The sequence below is a fragment of the Vigna unguiculata genome, chromosome 1 (assembly GCF_037176805.1).
Source record: "Vigna unguiculata cultivar grain cowpea cultivar isolate G323 ecotype 2 chromosome 1, ASM3717680v1, whole genome shotgun sequence".
Taxonomy (NCBI): domain Eukaryota; kingdom Viridiplantae; phylum Streptophyta; class Magnoliopsida; order Fabales; family Fabaceae; genus Vigna; species Vigna unguiculata.
Window position 1 is genome coordinate 3,529,960 of NC_140792.1, and position 18,706 is coordinate 3,548,665.

At 26.3% G+C, this 18,706-nt stretch overlaps 1 protein-coding gene across 4 annotated transcripts; it reads right to left on the reverse strand.

Annotated features, from left to right (window-relative positions):
- Positions 1–1,133: 1,133 nt before the first annotated feature.
- Positions 1,134–13,911, reverse strand: LOC114163783 (putative ADP-ribosylation factor GTPase-activating protein AGD11). 4 transcript variants are annotated; one of them, XM_028048101.2, is made up of 11 exons: positions 13,816–13,911; positions 10,010–10,068; positions 9,777–9,900; positions 8,390–8,485; positions 6,040–6,127; positions 4,648–4,723; positions 4,380–4,543; positions 3,747–3,993; positions 3,209–3,325; positions 3,020–3,115; positions 1,134–1,543 (listed from the first exon to the last, which is right to left on the reverse strand). In XM_028048101.2, exons 3-11 carry the CDS (start codon positions 9,823–9,825, stop codon positions 1,295–1,297), a joined length of 1,182 nt encoding a protein of 393 aa, XP_027903902.1. In that variant the 5' UTR covers positions 9,826–9,900; positions 10,010–10,068; positions 13,816–13,911; the 3' UTR covers positions 1,134–1,294. The 4 variants fall into 4 exon arrangements, with proteins under 4 accessions (XP_027903902.1, XP_027903911.1, XP_085523263.1 ...); XM_028048110.2 differs by lacking the exon at positions 13,816–13,911 and adding an exon at positions 10,382–10,472; XM_085667137.1 differs by lacking the exon at positions 13,816–13,911 and adding an exon at positions 10,197–10,370.
- Between the last annotated feature and the right edge of the window lie 4,795 nt (positions 13,912–18,706).

The window sequence follows — 18,706 nt, forward strand, 5'->3', positions numbered from 1 at the left end:
TAAGTAAATAGAGTAAATATAAATCGAATAGATAGGACCAGTACACAATTGGAGATGAATATAAATAAATAAATAGGAACAGGAACTAAATATAAATTAGAATGAGGTTAGGGACACCTCACTTAAGGTAAATATAGAGATAAAAATAATTATGAACAAATAAAAAAAAATCAAAGTAAAAAGATAAAATGATAGATGTCTCCTCCCCTTATCTTAGCTATGGAAGATATACTTTTGAAGACGATCCTTGTATTTTATTTTTCTCCTCTTTCTTTTCTCACACTCGTACACACTCTCTACTTCTCCCTTCTTCTTTTTTCTTATTGTCTCTCTTTCCCTCTCCCTTTTATTCACTTCACCCATATTTATACTAACATTTTGTAATGATTGCATTTAGTTTAAAATTCAGTTCTCCCTTGGTTTAGTTTAGTTATTGCATTTAGTTTAAAATACACTATTTTTTTTTTTGTTTCAATTCTCCCTTGGTTTAGTTTAGTTAGCTAAAGATTGGGTTACCAAGATTTTTTGTATCCTATCTGACGTTAACATTTACCTGACATGGCATTATTTGTGATTTGCCATTTTGACCACTCTTGGTGCATGCACATGGATTGTAATTACTAAAATAATTGGTTACTAAAATAATTACTATTATAAATAAAGTCACTAATTAATTAGAGACTAATTTAGAAACAAATTCGTTTGATAGCAAAAACATTGGTAGTTAATGTTTAGTGACCAATTTCCTTTGATAACTAAATTTTAGAAACCAATTTAGAGACAAATTATAATTTTTTATTTATAATAGTAACTATTTTAGTAACAAATAATTTTGTATTTTGTAAATTGATTACTATAATAACTAACAACTTTTAATTACTAAAATTAGTTGTTATCGAAGCATTTTCTTGTAGTGCATGAAGTTTTAGGAAATCCATTTCCAAGTGATCCATGCGATGCACATTCTCTTTTGAGAAAGTGCGGCTTACTCGAATTTCTTTGGAATGCACATATATTGCACAAAAATTATCTTAGTAGAGTAAGTAAGAAAATTTGTCACCTAGATTAATCGATCCGATCAATTAAGAATTTTTTTAAGATAATAATAATTAAGAAATTGGCAATGCTACATGTATATTTTTCTAAATATTTTTATTAATTGAGGAATTAAATTTGACGGATAACATGAAATATAAGGTAAAAAGATTAAAACGAATTGATAAGCTACTATTGACAGTTTTGTATGGTGAGGTAATGAATGATCCAAATAGTGTTTTTGAGTAGGTTTCTTTAACTACTGAGTTAAAGGAACACATTCAAGTTCAATCTCCAACACACCTCTCTCAACATGTTGGAGTCTGACTGAGACCTCTTGTTTGATTTTGCCATTTTCAAGGGAGATTATGCCATCTTTAATGAGAGTGTTGTCACCACTTGCTGAACATTTTTCATATTCCATTGCAGCTGAGACCAGAGGTTGAATGTCTATTTCAGCCTCACCCATAAAATCATCGGTGGAGAAAGTATCTTTGTCATACACAATCTGCATTTTTGGCAAGAGTAACTCTTCTTCATCAACAAACACTATCTCACACATTTCACAAATTTATACCTTACTTATTTGGAAAAATTATCACAAGATCACACCACATCAAATATCAAATTTTATGAACTCTATTGCTAAAATAACTATATTAGTCTATAGCTTAATAACATTTTTTTGTCCTATATTTATAGCCATGATTCAATATATATTTTTTATTCAATTTTTTAGGCTTTATTAGTAATCTTATTCCTATATTTAGATATTTGATTCAATTTGATAACTATATTTTTTTTACTCACTTGAGTCCCTAGTTTTTTTAAAAAGAGTGGATGTGGTTCCATTTGTTAAGTTGGCTTTAACAACGTTTAGAGGTGTCGCATGTTCAAATTTGGTCTGTCACGTTATAAGATAAATCTTAAATAATAAATAACTTTAGTGACAAAAAATTGTTTATCACTATAATGACCAATTTAGATATCAATTTACAAAATAAAAAATTATTAGTTACTAAAACTATTATGAATAAAAAATTATAATTGATCATTAAATTGGTCACTAATTAATTAGAAACTAATTTAGAAACTAATTTCTTTGGTAGCCAAAACCTTGGTAGTTAAATTTTAGAGACCAATTATAATTTGTTATTCATAGTAGTGATTATTTTAGTAACTGATAATTTTTTATTTTGTAAATTGGTCACTATAGTAACTAACATTTTTTTGTCATTAAAATTGGTTGTTAATGAGTGATTTTCTTATAGTGTCACATGTCAAAATCTAGGTCATCTTCTACTTAGAAGGCGACCCGTATCAGAATCAGACGGGATCCAAGGTAAAAGAAGACTCATTTTTGACACTTTGACTCATTTTTGACTCATTTTTAACCTAGATTTTGACATGTAACACTTTCAAAATGTGTTAACGTCAATTTAATGGAAGGAGTCATATTGAGTCTTTTTACAAAATAGAGACTCAATTGAATAAGAAACAAATATAAGAAAAAAAAAAATTAATGATTTAAATATACTAACCAAATTACTAATTAAACATATTTTTAACTCAATGTTTTTCCTCTTTTTATTTTGGCTTAAAAGACTCAATATGATCCATTCCATTAAATCAACATTAACGTCATTCTTTTCTTTTTGTCCCTGGGATTTGACAATAAACCCATAAAAAGAGTGAGTGATTGCATTAGTAGATGTGAGTTCATTGTCTCCAAACGACATTAATGATGATTTAACACAAAAGAACATATTGAAATTTTTTTTTTGTTTATAAATAGGAACAACATCGAGTTTTTTAAAAAAATATAGGAACACTAAGTTAAAAATAAATAGAAAATATATAAATATTGAATCATTATTTATATAAATATAGAAGAAAAAATACTATTAAGCCTAATCTATCAATCTATTCACAAAAGACATGTTTGATTACTTTTCATGGGATAAGGAAATGATATTGAACTTACAATTTTAAGAGGAGGAATGTTATCAGGAATTGACAACATTAGGCTTTCATTCCAAATTGGGTTTAAATTGTTCTTTATGACACGAGTCTTCACTGACTGCAATTTAAGAGAAGATATATTGAAGGTGTCAAATGTATATATGAATGAATGAATGGTGTGAAGTAATAGTTTATAGATGAAGAATCTCACTTGGTGACCAAGGGATATGATCACATAAGGATCACTAGTCATTACATCACGAACAGCAAGATTAATTCCTTTAACCACATTCACCTTTATCAACCCAACAAATTCAGTCATACCTGCCTATAATAAGGACAAAAAAAAGCTTAGAATAAAATAAAAAAAATTATGTTAATATTTCAGTTATTTATCTCGTTTGACACATTCTCATTTCAATGTCGGTTAGAAAATGTGTTTGCATGACAAAAAAGCTTAGAATAAAACAAAAAAATTATGTTAACATTTGAATTATTTACGCTGTTTAACACATTTTCATTTTAATGTCGAATAAGAAACGTAGTTGCATGTCAAAAAAATTTAATATAATTGTATTAAAAGAATTATATCCATTTATTTTTAAAGTTTGAGAATCAGAATGTATTAAAATGTCAGACAAAGACAAATTTTAATTTCATATCAAAATTTAGAGACTAAAACTGTATTTACCCCATGTTAATTTGACATATATATTGAAATAGGTAACGGTAATAAAATGAATCATTACCAATGAGGTGCTCTTCTTTGAAGACCTAAAGTCATGAGTTTCTTTTCTTCCCCGACTATTTCGAAATGTTCTGCAAATACGGTGTTTAGTTTGTTGTTTATTATCAGAATACTGTTTTTTTTCTCGTATGGACTGAAGTCTTGAGGAACCAATTTGAGAATCTGATGAACTTCCTGAATTGGATGGTATGAAGGGGCAAGACATGTTCTCATCACCTTCCACAAACTGCAGAAACTCATATTTTCTCCTGCATATAATATCAAATTGCAGTTTTCAACTAAATTATGAATTTTGCATGCATGCATAGAAGGGGGCTTTAAGCCTAATTCAACTTTACGAAATTGGCTTGTAAAATAAGGATTGGATCTCACTTATATATTGTAAATTGACCTTATCTCTAGTCGATGTAAGATTTCCAACAATATCAGAGTTAGATTCTTTATTAGATGTTTTGGTTCTATTTTTTGTTGAGCATTCAAATATACCGATTTTGGTATTTTAAAAATCTTTTTAATATACTTTAATACATCAAAATTAGTGTTCGAATATATTTTGAAGACACATCAGAGAAGCAATACAGAAAAATTCAACAGAGACTTCAAATTGACATGTATTGTGTGGTTGTTCAATTACCTAATGAAATCTGAGCGTTCTTCGATGGAAGAATGAGGTTTTGGTTTTCTAATGCTACTTGGCAGGTAAGCTTCATACTTCTTGTTCACTACTGTATTTCCACCCAATTTCACCAATTCATCAACTTGTTCATCCGACCATTGATCTAGCTTTAGGGAAAGAACCTGTGTTCATGTCAAATTAATCATTGTTACGAATTTTCTACTTACAACTATAGATACTCGTAATAATTTATTTCAATAAAAAATAATTAATCTTCATAAATTACCTTGGATATATGGACACCGAGGCTTCTGTGTACTCCAGAGCATTTGATGCAAATAAAAACTCCAAGGCTTATAGACCTGATATTCAACCAATGGTGTGGATAGATTTAAATGCAAACACTATGACTTTTTGGTTTTACACATTTAATTTGATTATCAATAAAATTTTATCATGCTTTATCTTCCTAGATGTTATTTGTTCATTCGTCTAGTGATCTAGAAACATATAGAATGTTATAAAGTAAATTTTAAGATTGAATTAACTTTACAAAATCAGTAAAGCAAGGTTTCCACACATATATATATATATATATATATATATATATATATATATTGGTATTATCTCTAATGTAAAACTTTTAACACATTTCTTCACTCGAGACATACATCTTGAGTATGGAATTAGACATTAGACATTAATTGGTCATCTGATAGCGGGTAGAACAATAGATACAACAAACTTTGTCAGAATAGACTAATCTCTGACTTTAATACAATGTTAAGAAGTAAACTTTAAGCATAATTTAACTTTACAAAACCAGCTTAGAATTATATATTATTGGGTGGTCTTATAGCAATTGACAGAATAGACCCAACAAATAACAAATTTCACTAATAAAGAATTTAATTAATACATATAATACCATGTTAAGAAAATATAATATTATGTTAAGAAGTAAACTTTAAACATTTTCAACCTTACAAAACTATTTTGAAAGATAATGTTTGCACTTTTCTTATATATTATAAATTAATTTTATCTCCGATGAATTTTTAACCTAAAATGGAAAAGATTGTGTTAGAATAATATCCGAGTATTCTCACATTCGAAATTGGATAAAAGATCAAACTTTCCTCGGGAGAGAGAAAAAGAAAATCAATAATTTACATAATAAATCGTAAAACTTAAAGGTGAAATAGGAGTTTTCAAATTAATTTGGGATATTTCAACACGATGAAAAATTGATGGTTTTGTTCGATTATAAGTTTATGGGTGTTTTTGATTTTCGTATTTACTTTGTTTAATGGAGTAATTTATGGTGACAGATGATAGTTGAAATAATTTGAATTTTTTGGTTAAATTTTTTATCGTTATTTTTCTATTTTGCAGAGTTGAAATATGTTATTTATACTAATTTTGATATTTTAAAATATATTAGAAATTTTAATATATGAAAATTAATATTTTAAAGGTAAGATGGAAGGACAATAAAAAAATGTTAATAAAACATTTTTAATTGAACTTTTCAATGTCAATTGAGTGTAATGTCAAAATATCAAAATTTTTATAATGATATTTGAAATAAAATTTAATAAAAACAACATAACAAGAACGAGAAAAAGAAAATAACAAATTGAGCATAAAATAGAGTTCTTTAAAAATGAATACTTACACCCATTTTGGCTCCAATGATCCACAATCGGCACAATACCTGTTCCCAGCTTGACGCATCAAATTGTCTAATCTTTTCTGCGGTCCTCCTTGTACATACACGGAAATGAAAAAATATATATATATATTAGTTATAAATTATGGGAATTTTATTATTTTAGTATAAATTATCTTCTTTTTATATAATAACGTCTCTAATCTTATTTTGTTTTGTTTTATCCTTGAGTGAGAACTTCATTGCTAGTTTTATGGGTCCTTTTTGAGTTATATGATCGAAAGAAATTTATATAGGTAATAAATTTTCCTTCTCTTATACTATACTATGATATTTAGTATATAAGCTTATAACTTTTAATTATGAAAATCATAGTTGAAAATAATCTCATGTAGTTTTCTATGTCATCCTTTTTCAATCTCATAAAATTTTGGTTGATAATATTGTTTTTGTAAATAAATGTACTTCATGCTTAAGTTAATCTTAACCTATTTGTCAATTGAAGTTTGCAGGCTACACTTAATAATTTCATACATCTTAATTGATTACTAAAAATATATTCTTTCGAGATTTGTACTTATCATTCATAAAAACTTTACATTGTGTCGGAAATTATTTTTTCATGTAGTTTTTGAATTTTCAATAATGAAATATGAAATGATTTTGTATGACTTTATTTGAAAACTACAATAATAATAAGATCATCATATATTTTTTCTAACAATAAAATAAATAATAATTTTCTATTTCCAAAATATATTTAGTTAAAAAATTAAAATGATAAAAACCTAATCTCCAAATATTTATTTAACACCATTTGGAAGTCCCACATCGACTAGAGATAAGGTAATTTCATAATATATAAGTGAGGTGCAAACCGCACTTTACAAGTCAGTTTTGTGGGGTTGTGTTAGATTTAAAGCACACTTCTAATATGGTATCAGAGTCATTGTTTAAAAAAAAACCCTATACTAGTGAGATTTTTTGGACATTTTGTTCCACTCGCTATAAGGCAATTTCATAGTATATAAGTAAGTTAGGCTTAAAGCCCACTTCTAACACCATCTCTTATAATGTGTTTCATCCCTTACCAATGTGTTTTGGATGAGACAATTAATAGATTGCTTCATTTATTTTGTGAATTTGAATTTTTTTTTAAATAAAATGAGTTGTTTGGATGAACAAAATTTTAAAATAAAATGAAAATTTAAGAATTTTAAAATGGTATTTCAAAAAAGTAAAATAATGTAATTTAAAATTCACTCAAAAAAAATTGAAATTTGACAATTAGTCACTCTCTTGATGTCAATTTGACCCATGACCTATGGACTAACCCCAACTCACTTCTAAGGAAACCTTCATTTTATTGGCTCACTAGGTTGACTCAGGTTGACCTTTGACAAGGTCGACATTGGTTAACCTTTGATTGGGTTGAGTACAATAAACCTTCGGTTCTAACCAGCTTGCCTCGACCTTCAGTTTGGACCAGGCCAACTTGGCTTAACCTTTTGGTTGGACCGACTTAACTTAATTCTTCGGCTCAACTAACTTGAGTCAACCTTTAGCCTAGGCTAACTCAAATTGACCTTCTTTCGGGCTGACTCAAGTTGACTTTTGGACCTAATCAGCTAGACTCAGCCTTCGATCTTAACCGTCTCAACTCAATTTCTCAACTCGATCGACTCGAGTTGACCATTGTCTTAGGTTGACTTGGCCTAACCTTCGACCCAGTCCGACTTGGTTTGATTCTTTGATTCGACCAACTTTGCTCAACTTTTAGCCTGGACCAACTCTACTTGACTTTCATATTAATATGGCTCAAGTCAACATTTAACCTGGACCGTCTCGACATGATCTTCGACTCGAGTCGACTCATCACCTTCGACCCAAATGGACTATTTTGGCTTTTGTTAGCCATGTGGACCTTTGTATCTGGTTATTTTGTCTTGTGGACTTTTTGACTTTGACCGATGTAAACCAAGGTTGGCTAGGTCAAAGTGACAACTCTACTTTCTATACGCATTATTATATACATATGCGTATTAAAAAAAATTGTTAAATATTATTTCAACATTTAAATTTAACAATTTTTTGTATATTTTATTTTTAAAATATATATTTTAATACCAAATTTTATCTTAAAAGAAAATTTTAATTACTATATACAAAAATTAAAGTGTAAAATATTTAGTTACTCTATTCAAACAAAATATTTATAAAATAAGTAAAATTTAATTATTGTAATATCCTATATTTCAATATCTAATTTCTTAAAACTATTGAGAGGGTCTCTCCATACATCATAATAAACTAACGATTATTCAACATAACAACATAATAAGATGAAGTATATTACCACCAGAAGACAGCCATCGTTCTTTTAAATTGAGAGCATTGAGATTAGGTGTTTCTGAACAAAACAGATCATAAAGACAAGACCCTGATCCTGATCCTACAATTAACCATATATGCTCTTATCATCAATTACAAGATTCTTAATGTTAACTCAAATATTATCATAAAACACATTTAAAATGTTAAATAAATTTAACAAAATTTGGTAAGAAGGAATAAGTTCACGCATTTCTAAAAATAAAGGACTAAATTGGTATAAAATTTTGAAGAAGAACTAATTCTAAAATTCACTAAAACTTGAAGGAGTAAAAACATATTTAACCCTAATAATAATAATAATAAATTGAGACATTAATAGTATCACGTATATGTTGTGCACGAGGTGTTCATTGACCACTAAAAAACAATTAAAAAGTTGTTTATTGAAAGTAAACACTTCAAACAAAAATGAACAGCACACAACAAAAACAAGAATGAATACAATTATTGATTACGTGCAATAATTGAGTCACTAGCCATTTAGATATGCCTAAAACTCGTTTTCATAAAGATGACAAGTAACTATTACGAAATTTGACTAACTAGCTAATATAATAAAGACTAAGTATCTAAAACTTTATAGTTATTTCTAGATTTTTCCCCTAAAGTCAATATCCATAAAAGAGTTTAGTATACTATATGTTAAAAGGAAGTTTTAAACCTACATCAACCTCACAAAATTGACTTGTAAAATAAGGTTTGTACCTCACTTATATATTATGAAATTGTCTTATCTCTAGTCGATGTGGAACTTCAAATACTATAAGATATTATAGTATGAAACTATAGATTTGTGTCTCATTAATTTTTAAATGTTCTAATTGTCTTCGATAGCACTCTTAATTTGACTAGCTACAACAAAACTAACTACTAATAAATCTAATTATAACTATATATATATATATATATATATATATATATATATATATATATATATATATATATATAAAGCATTACCTTGTAAACGCCAGAAAAGGAAGAGAAAACATTTTCTATACGAAAAGAAATTGTATTTATTTTTTTAAAGTATTTATTCTAATTCTACACTATTTGTAAGAATAGGATTTTTCAGATCCTTAAGAGAAAGAAAATTGTATTATCCATTGTTTAGTTTTTCACATAAATTGTTTATCTCAGAATGGAGAAGAACAACATATACAAACGAACTCAATCTTAGTTCCTTGAAGGAAGAAAGTTGTGTACACTCATAACTCAATAAAAGAGAAGAATGAAAATGAAAAAAAGGTAAGTGAAATAATACTATATATCATATTCAAATTAATTCAATTTTCTTGTATAACACATCAATGTTAAAAAGACAAAAAAAATGGAACAAGAAGATATTTTACCGGATATGCCATTGGTATTATGAGGTTCTCGTTGAACAGACATCTCCATTTTTAAATATTTAAAACCAATTCAAAAGAAATTGAGGCTATAACATTGGAATAGCTATGTCTGTCAACTGCTCCTCTGCAAATTTCATGAAGAAACATAAAAACATGAACAAATAACAATTAAATAAGAATGGTAAAAAAGACAAGAAAAGAAAATTATTTTTCGAATGTATAGAAAATCTTACAAATTAAATAATCTCCTTTCTCATCTTAAATTGGGCATTCTTCAATGGCAGCTTATTCTCTACACCAAATAGAAACATTGTCACAAATTAAAGAAAAAAAAAACATAGTTAGTGAATTGAATTTTGTTAGCAACACAAAGAATTGGAAGATTTTGAAACATTGATGAAATTGGAGTTGATAATATACTTTGAAGAATAAACGGTGAAATTTGATATAATTGATATAATTGATCTAAAAAGCCAAAAAGAATTGGAAATAATGGAAAGTAAATAAGGATTTCTCAATAACTTATTCGTGAATTTATGTTAATTTGTATGAAAAGTGAATGGAAAAAGTAGGATAATTGTTGTTGAGATGAATGTTTTACCGACCATAGAACTTTGATGTTCATAGAGAAATACTTGAACGCGCTTCATGGGGGCGAGTTGAATCTTGTTCATGACAAAGCAACGTATATTTATCCAACACACATTGATACATCAATTCCTCAACTACTACCATAAATAGACATTTTCCAATCTATTTTTGTTTACTTTCTGATATTTATATCAAAACAAATTAAAATGGAAAAAAATATCTAACTCTAAGCTCTTTTACTTTTAATTGGATGATAATCATGCAACTAAAGCTATAAAATTTCTATCATATAGTTTTTTCAAGTAGGGTTGACAAGGTGGGTGTGAATTTGCATGTATTATCCAGCTAAAGTAAAGTTTATGATTTCGTTATTATTTCAATATTGCTTAAATATTTTTTGTGAAAAACAAATCACAAAAATCATAAAATAGTAACCAATTTTAGATTAAAAAAAATAGTAAATCACTAATTTAGATACCGATTTATAAACTCTAAAGAGTATTGATATCTAAAATAATCACTATTATGAATATAAAATTATAATTGGTTTGTGAATTAGATTATAAAACGATTTCTAGTATTATCTACAAAGATTTTAGTTACAAATGAATTAATGTTTAAATTAACCTTAAATAATAAATTTGAGACTAATTTCGACAATAATCTATTGATAAACAAGATCGTAACTAATGTTAGAGACTAATTTAAATTCTAACTCCCAAATAATTACAATTTTTTATTTACAATATAAACTATTTTAAATATCTATAATTTTTAATTTATAAATAGGTATCTAAAATATCTATTATTTTTCATCTTTAAAATTAATTATTATTGAATAATTTTCTTGTAATGAATCATAATATAAAAAACATTGTTTTACGAAAGATTCAACATGAAATATTAATGAATATATTAAAATTACTTAAATGTTAAAATAGTATATAATAATTTAATTTAAGTAAGACAATTATAATAAAACAATTTTAAATAATTAAAATCTCACAACAATTACAATATCTATTTTTTTAATGTTAAAATGTCATGAGAATCTGAATAAAATTTATGAATAACATTGTATAATTAAAAAAGAATAATATATAAGAATTAAAGAGAAAAAAATCTAAAGACAACAAAGAAAATAATTTTTTTAATAAATATATTTTAAAAAAGGAAAACATATTAAAATAAGGATAGACCATATATATATATATATATATTTATATATATATATATATATATATATATATATATATATATATATTATCCATTTTATATTTGTATTCGCTAACATAAATTTACTGCTAAATTTAGAACAACTTGAAATAGTATTATTTGGAATGAATTTTTTGCTCATCCAAAGTTTTAAATAAGACTATAAATTAGATTCATGAAGCAATAAATTGAATTCAGTATCGTAAATAGAAAATGAAGTAGTTGAAAGAAAATAATCTATCATTAACCAAATTTTTTTTAAGATTAATTATAAAAAGAAATGAGCGGTGGAAGATGTGAGGGAGTAAAAGAAAATGTTACAAGTTTTGAAGGTTTTTTCTCTCTCTTTTTCGTTATTAAAGTTAGTCATGATTCTTTAGAAAAAGAAGTGAGATATTGAACGAGAAGAAGACAGGCAATAAAAAGAAAATGACAGTATAAGAGTTAGTCATGTAAGTTTGTTTTTATTTGATTAAAAATTATCATTAACAAGATTTTTAAATTATTTATTAAAATCTATACAATTTTGTCCGAGCTAAAAGTTTTTAAACTATCATTGTATTATTGTCAGAGCAATTTAAACTCTAAAAAGGGAGTGTTTTACCCTAAAAAGTGCTTTTATGTCCCCTCTATGATATGGTTGGAAGAATGTAAAAAAGGTAGATGTAAACTATAATACATTTTTACTATTTAACTAAAGAGAAACTAGAAAAAAATTACCTTTTAGTAGAAAAGAAAAAAACATGTCACAAACAGTCAAATATACTACTATAAATACTATAATTTACTATATATATATATATATATATATATATAATATACAATGGCAGATCTTCACCAAAATTTTTGGGAGAGCTAAAATAATATACTCAAAATTTATATATTTAATATTTTTGTGACTAATTCAATAAAAATGAATACATAATCTAGTACATATATAATTATCAAAGAAATTACACAATCTAAAGGAATGTCTATCGTTTTTGTCATATTTTTGAACTCATGGAAATTGATTATAATTAGATTTTTCAGTTAACTTTTTTCGATGTAAATAATCATATTATTTGCAAAATATTCATCTTCTGTTTTATTAACATACATTTGATTCAAAAAATATTCACAAACTTTCATTTCATTATTATGCGATAAATAACTATATTATCATATTTTCATCTTCACCAGTAGTTTCTCTATCAATTTTAAAAAATAAATTTATTCTTTTATTTTTCATTAATATACCTATTTAGAAAATAAGTTTAAGACTAAAAAATAATTTATCATAATCTAATCAAAAGTTGAGAGACATAATTACTAAAAAAAACTATGATAATCAAGTTACAATTAAAAATTGACTATGAAAAATCACATAGTACATTGTTTCTTCTTCTATATTAATAAAAAATTAATATACAAAAAGGTCATGAGATAAAAAAATAATACTAAATGTTAAAGAAATAGTTTATTATCAAGTGAGACAAAAGAAAGTTACCTTATTTATTTATTTAATGAAGAAAAAATATAAAAAGATGAGGATAGAAATACTGAGTTTATGCCTAACTTTTTTTTAATAACAAAAAAAAATAAACATAAAAGAATAATACAACATATAAAAAACTCAAAAGATAATTAAGAGAGAAAATAAAAAACATCTTAATAATTTTGTTTTCTTATATATTTAATTTTATATTTTATTATTTATTATTGTACTTTATAAAATAAATAAAAAATAATTAATTTAATTTTTATTAATTTTGAATATAATATTATTTAATTTAAAAAACATAAATTATTTAAAATATTTAAAAATAATTAAATGTAAAATAATGAAAAAAAAATAAAAAAAAAATTGGGAGGGAGTCGTGGCACCCGCTTGCCCCTTTATGCTCCGCCACTATATATATATATATATATATATATATATATATATATATATATATATGAATAATTTCAATACTTTTTTTAAGAAAATGGACACGAAAAGATTCCAAATGAATACGTTAGTTTTTATGCATGTTGGTATCCATATATACTTGACAACACTTTTTTAAATAACTAAATAAAATTATTTAAAGAATATTCTTTAAAATAAAAACTTAACTAAAAAATGTTTTTGAAGTAATATTTGAATAAAATTACATAATAAAATGTCAGCAAAAATAAAGTTAATCTTTCCAAAAGTATTAAATAAGTTCTATTACAAAATATAATATTCGATTAAAATTTAAGAACTTACCTTAACAAAATGTTCCACTTCCCCCTTGTTGGAGTTATTTCATCTGAGTCTTCCTCAAATCTTTTCTGCTTTAATGCTTCCCATTCTTCAGAGGCCATGTTTTGTCCCAAAGAGAAGGTATATATATACATATACATATATACATATATATATATATATATATGTATATATGTATATAATCTGCATTATTCCAATATTTGAGGTTGTGGTGTGCATGTTTTCATGTTTGGGTCAACGAATCCTCTTGCAAGGCTGTGTCACATGGTATTCGTCTTCACAATTTTTGTTTATTCAGTATTTTTTTCATGACATAAGAACTAATTAAAATAATCAGGAATTTATCAATGAGTAATTTTGAAAAGACTAAATTACAATAACACTTTTAAGAAAAATCCACTAATAACTTTGTGGTTTTTTTTTTTTTACTTTTTCAATTATCTTCTTTATTATTATTTAAATATGATGTTTAAATATAAAATTTGAGAGAGTACGTGAAACTAAAAATGTATATATTCTAAAAGTAAATAATTACATTTTAGAGTTAATTAGAAATTTGGTGTTTTTTATTTATTGTGTTTTTTTTCTCACTCAATTGGATATGTATTTTAAAAAAAAAACTAAATTGAGTCAATGTTTTTGTAATAAAGATTTAATATGGTCATTTTGATTAAATTGATATTAAAACTGGTTGAAAGTGTCACGAAGAGTTTGATTTTGATAAGTGATAGATTTAGATTTTGACAAATGATACTTTCAAACAAAATTAATGTTAATTTAACATAATTAATTACATCTAAGTATTTTTACAAAAGTAGAAATTCAATTCAAATAAAAACCAAAATTATTAAATATATGTTTTTTAATTGACCGATAGATTAAAAGAATTTTTATAAAATATTACACACTTCTCAATTATGTAACATAATAAATATTTTAAATATTTCAGATTGTAGAAAATATCTTTTGTATTTATCTTTCAAGAAGTCTAAGATCTTTTAAGGAAGCACTAAAATTATTCCACACCAAAAAAATTTATGAAATGGATTGAATGTCAACGCTAAAGACCATCAACTTGATACAGTCATGCGTATAAAAATTATTATTTAATAAGTCATACATAAATCAAAATGTTGCTTAAACATGAATTCAATGTTGCAAGACGAACTTTTAATGCATTTACCTATTTGAATATGGACAAACACAAGCTTGAAGAAGAAAAAGACTTCCAAAGTTCTCATCCTCAATAAATAGAAGATCCGTAAGAAGAAAAGTTGACAACTACAAACATAGCTCTTAAAATCTTCACGAAATTATTGTCTTAGCTATAAAAAGAGCACTTTATGTGTTTCTTAGTGTTGGTTTGGGCTCCCAAACTTTGGACTCCCAACTATGCTAAGGCCCATATACTTGGTTAGACCCATTTGACTCACTTAGGATAAGTGAGAGAGAGTAGAGTGTGAGAGCATTGAGTGACCAAAAACGTAGTCAAGAAGAAGAGAGAAAGGGGAGAAAATTCTGTAGATTTTTCACATTGTGCAATCTTGGTAAATTGACGATTGCGGGTTCGTTAACCGTTGGATCAGACTGAAACTTTGACACAAGGTTCGCAACATATGATTCTTCATTATGACCGTTCGGATCGTCAACTGAATGTCTCGAGTTTGAGATATTGGTCCCGCACAATAGCTCTGTTTTTAGGGATTTTTCTCACTTTGTTCTTCAATTAGCAAGATTTGATGCTTTGTTATTTGGCTGCATGTTAGCACTTGTTTGTGCAGTTTGTTAAGACTCATTTGTACACTCTTTTGATTATAATGGAGCGATTTATTTGGTCTGGACAACCCATGGTTTTTACCCTTGAATTGAGGGGTTTTCCATGGTAAAATTGGTGTGTTCTTTAATTGTGATTATTGTTGCCATTTTATTATTGTTGATCGTCATAGATTTTTGCAAGTTAGGAGAAATTATCCATTATCTAGTATTTTGGTTGTGTTGTTGTTTTTCCCATCACTTAGCAACCTAAAAGAGTATTATTGAACTTGTATCCATCTTAGGACACTCTCATTTAGATGGTAATTTTGTGTGTGTTTAATCATAGGCTTTATAAAATCAAAGTTGTCTTAGTCAAGACTGAATATGTTCTAAGAATATTCAATCTTAGACAAAAGTGAGTGTGTTCCAAAGAATACTTATTCTTACTTGGAAGTAATTACATTCCAAAAAACTCTCGTCTTAGTTATAAGTGATTGTTTTTCAAAGAATACTAAATTTTTAGTCAAGGGTGACAATAATCCAAAAATACTCACTTACTACTTTGCAACATTAGTTTGCTAGTGGAACTTGAGTTTTTAGACAAACCAATATAAAAACATCTAATGTAAATTTTTCTTTCTTTAATATATTTGAAAACAACTAATTAAAGAAGGAAAGTTTTGCCAAATTTAGGTTTACAAAGTTTTTTTATGTTAGTCAACTTAAAGTTACGTCTAATTATTTCATTACATTGTATTCTTATAAAAACTTCTTGACAATGCATTTGTCAAATTAATTTTTTTATAGCTTTTATCAAATGATGATTTTGTAAAATTTAGAAAAAAATAAATTAAATATACAACTCTATCATCCCCACTTGTACATTTGTCTTGTTTTCACATATTGGTTTATTGGTCCATGTTTAATGCGCCAATTTTCATTATGTTACTATTCACATGTGTGTGTTGTGATGCAAAGTGCCTTTTTGTGACAAATAAAACAAATGAAGCTATTTCTCACATGTCAATAATCCTAGTGTTAATCATCCTTTTTCATAATATAATTAAATGGTCCACATTGCATCCACTAATCATCCTTTTTGCACTTGCAGTCTCAAGAGTCTAGATTTCTTCACTACCTATAAATAAATTATAAATTCACTTGATACATACACTGAAACATTCTAATTTAACAAATTATCTGATATCAACAACAAAACCAATGTATAATTGTTATAAAAACCCCAATCATGTCATTTCAATCAAACAATAATTTACTTTAGTAGTTATGTAAGGTGCAACGTTATGATCATTATGATATCAAATACATACATATATTTATTATCAAGAAAAATGTTGTTCAAACACACGCGCACATCGGCTAATCTTTTAGAATATGTCATATAAGTGCTAAATTATATAGATTGGAAAAAAAATCATAAATCACTAATGCAAACGAGGTCACAAACAACAGTAATACGAAGATTTTATCGATGGTTAAAAACATATCGTCTATCTGGTTGTTGTCCAAAAAAACATTTTAGGCAATGATCTAAACTATCATCTATATTTAATCATAGACGATAATTGTTAGAAGAAATTGTCACCTATCTGTGACAACGATTCTCACACTAATTGTTGCATATGAGTATCATGTTAAGCTATGATTTTGTGTAGAACCATTCTTTATGAGAAAATATAAGCAACATACTTAACCTTATATATTTAGCTATTTTTATGTTCATTTTTTCTCGTTCTAATTAAGCAACAATGTACAATTGTCATGATTGAAAAATTTTAAACAATTGAAATTAAGCTAACAAAAATATATTTACAAACCATCTAGTTTATTATATTTATAAATCTGTAAAACAAGTTGCCCAAGTATTGTTAAATCTAACGTACAACAAGAAACAATAAATTAAATTAGTAGGTAAAATAGACAAAGTTACTCTAATTACGAATTAGTTAAATCATTACCTAGAACCAACCTCTATCAATACTAGTTCGAACAATGATTACCATCATTACATCACATAATATTCACACTTTGTACCCTAGTTTGTTTGTTACACTACAATTCAATACCAACACAATGAACATATTTGATTAAGAAAACAAAATAACCAAATAACTATATTTAGACACAAATAGAAAACCTTGAAGAGCAATCATGTGAGCTTTTGCGATCTTGTAGTTGGTTTAGCCTTCAACATATCATATTTGGAGTATGAACTAATAAGAAAAAACACTAGTTAGGGTTCACTTATATAAAATGAAACCACATAAATTGGTGTTCTTACCGATTAACTATTTGTTTTAGATGTATGGAGGGTTTCTTGTTCAACAAGCAAAATCATGCAGTAATGTGATCAATTAGGGAAATGACAAGTAGCTGCTAGTGACATATACATTGAAAATAATTATCTTTACAACTCAAAAAGATGGATTATAATTTGAAGACACAACAAACTACACTTACTCATGAATATAAGAAGCAAAATGTATTTGCTTCCCCTTTGAACCAAGATGATGGTGATGTATGTTTGGATTTAAGGTTTCTTATTCCCTAATGGATGAATAAGTTGGAATTCATGAATTTGTACACATTATGTGTTCCTTCATTATAACATAATCTAAACACATACCTAAAATCAAATTATTTAAAGCATAATACAATAATTAACATTACAAAATTGGTAAAGAGATTATCATGCATAACTAAATAACTGAATTTAATTCTTAATTTTATGTCGCAACCTCTAACCCATCTATCGTGTATGTATAAAGGGATTTCACTGTCACAACCAAATACATTAGAATCCCACATAATCTAAACACATACCTAAAATCAAATTATTTAAAGCATAATACAATAATTAACATTACAAAATTGGTAAAGAAATTATCATGCATAACTAAATAACTAAATTTAATTCTTAATTTTATGTCGCAACCTCTAGCCCATCTATCTTGTATGTATAAAGGGATTTCACTGTCACAACTAAATACATTAGAATCCCACATAACTTTTATTGGGTTTGTACCTATGGCGCTAGCAACCTCTAATAATGCACCTCTAGAATTCTCTATAGATACACATCGCTTCTTTATCTAAGTGTTATGTTTAGGACAATGTT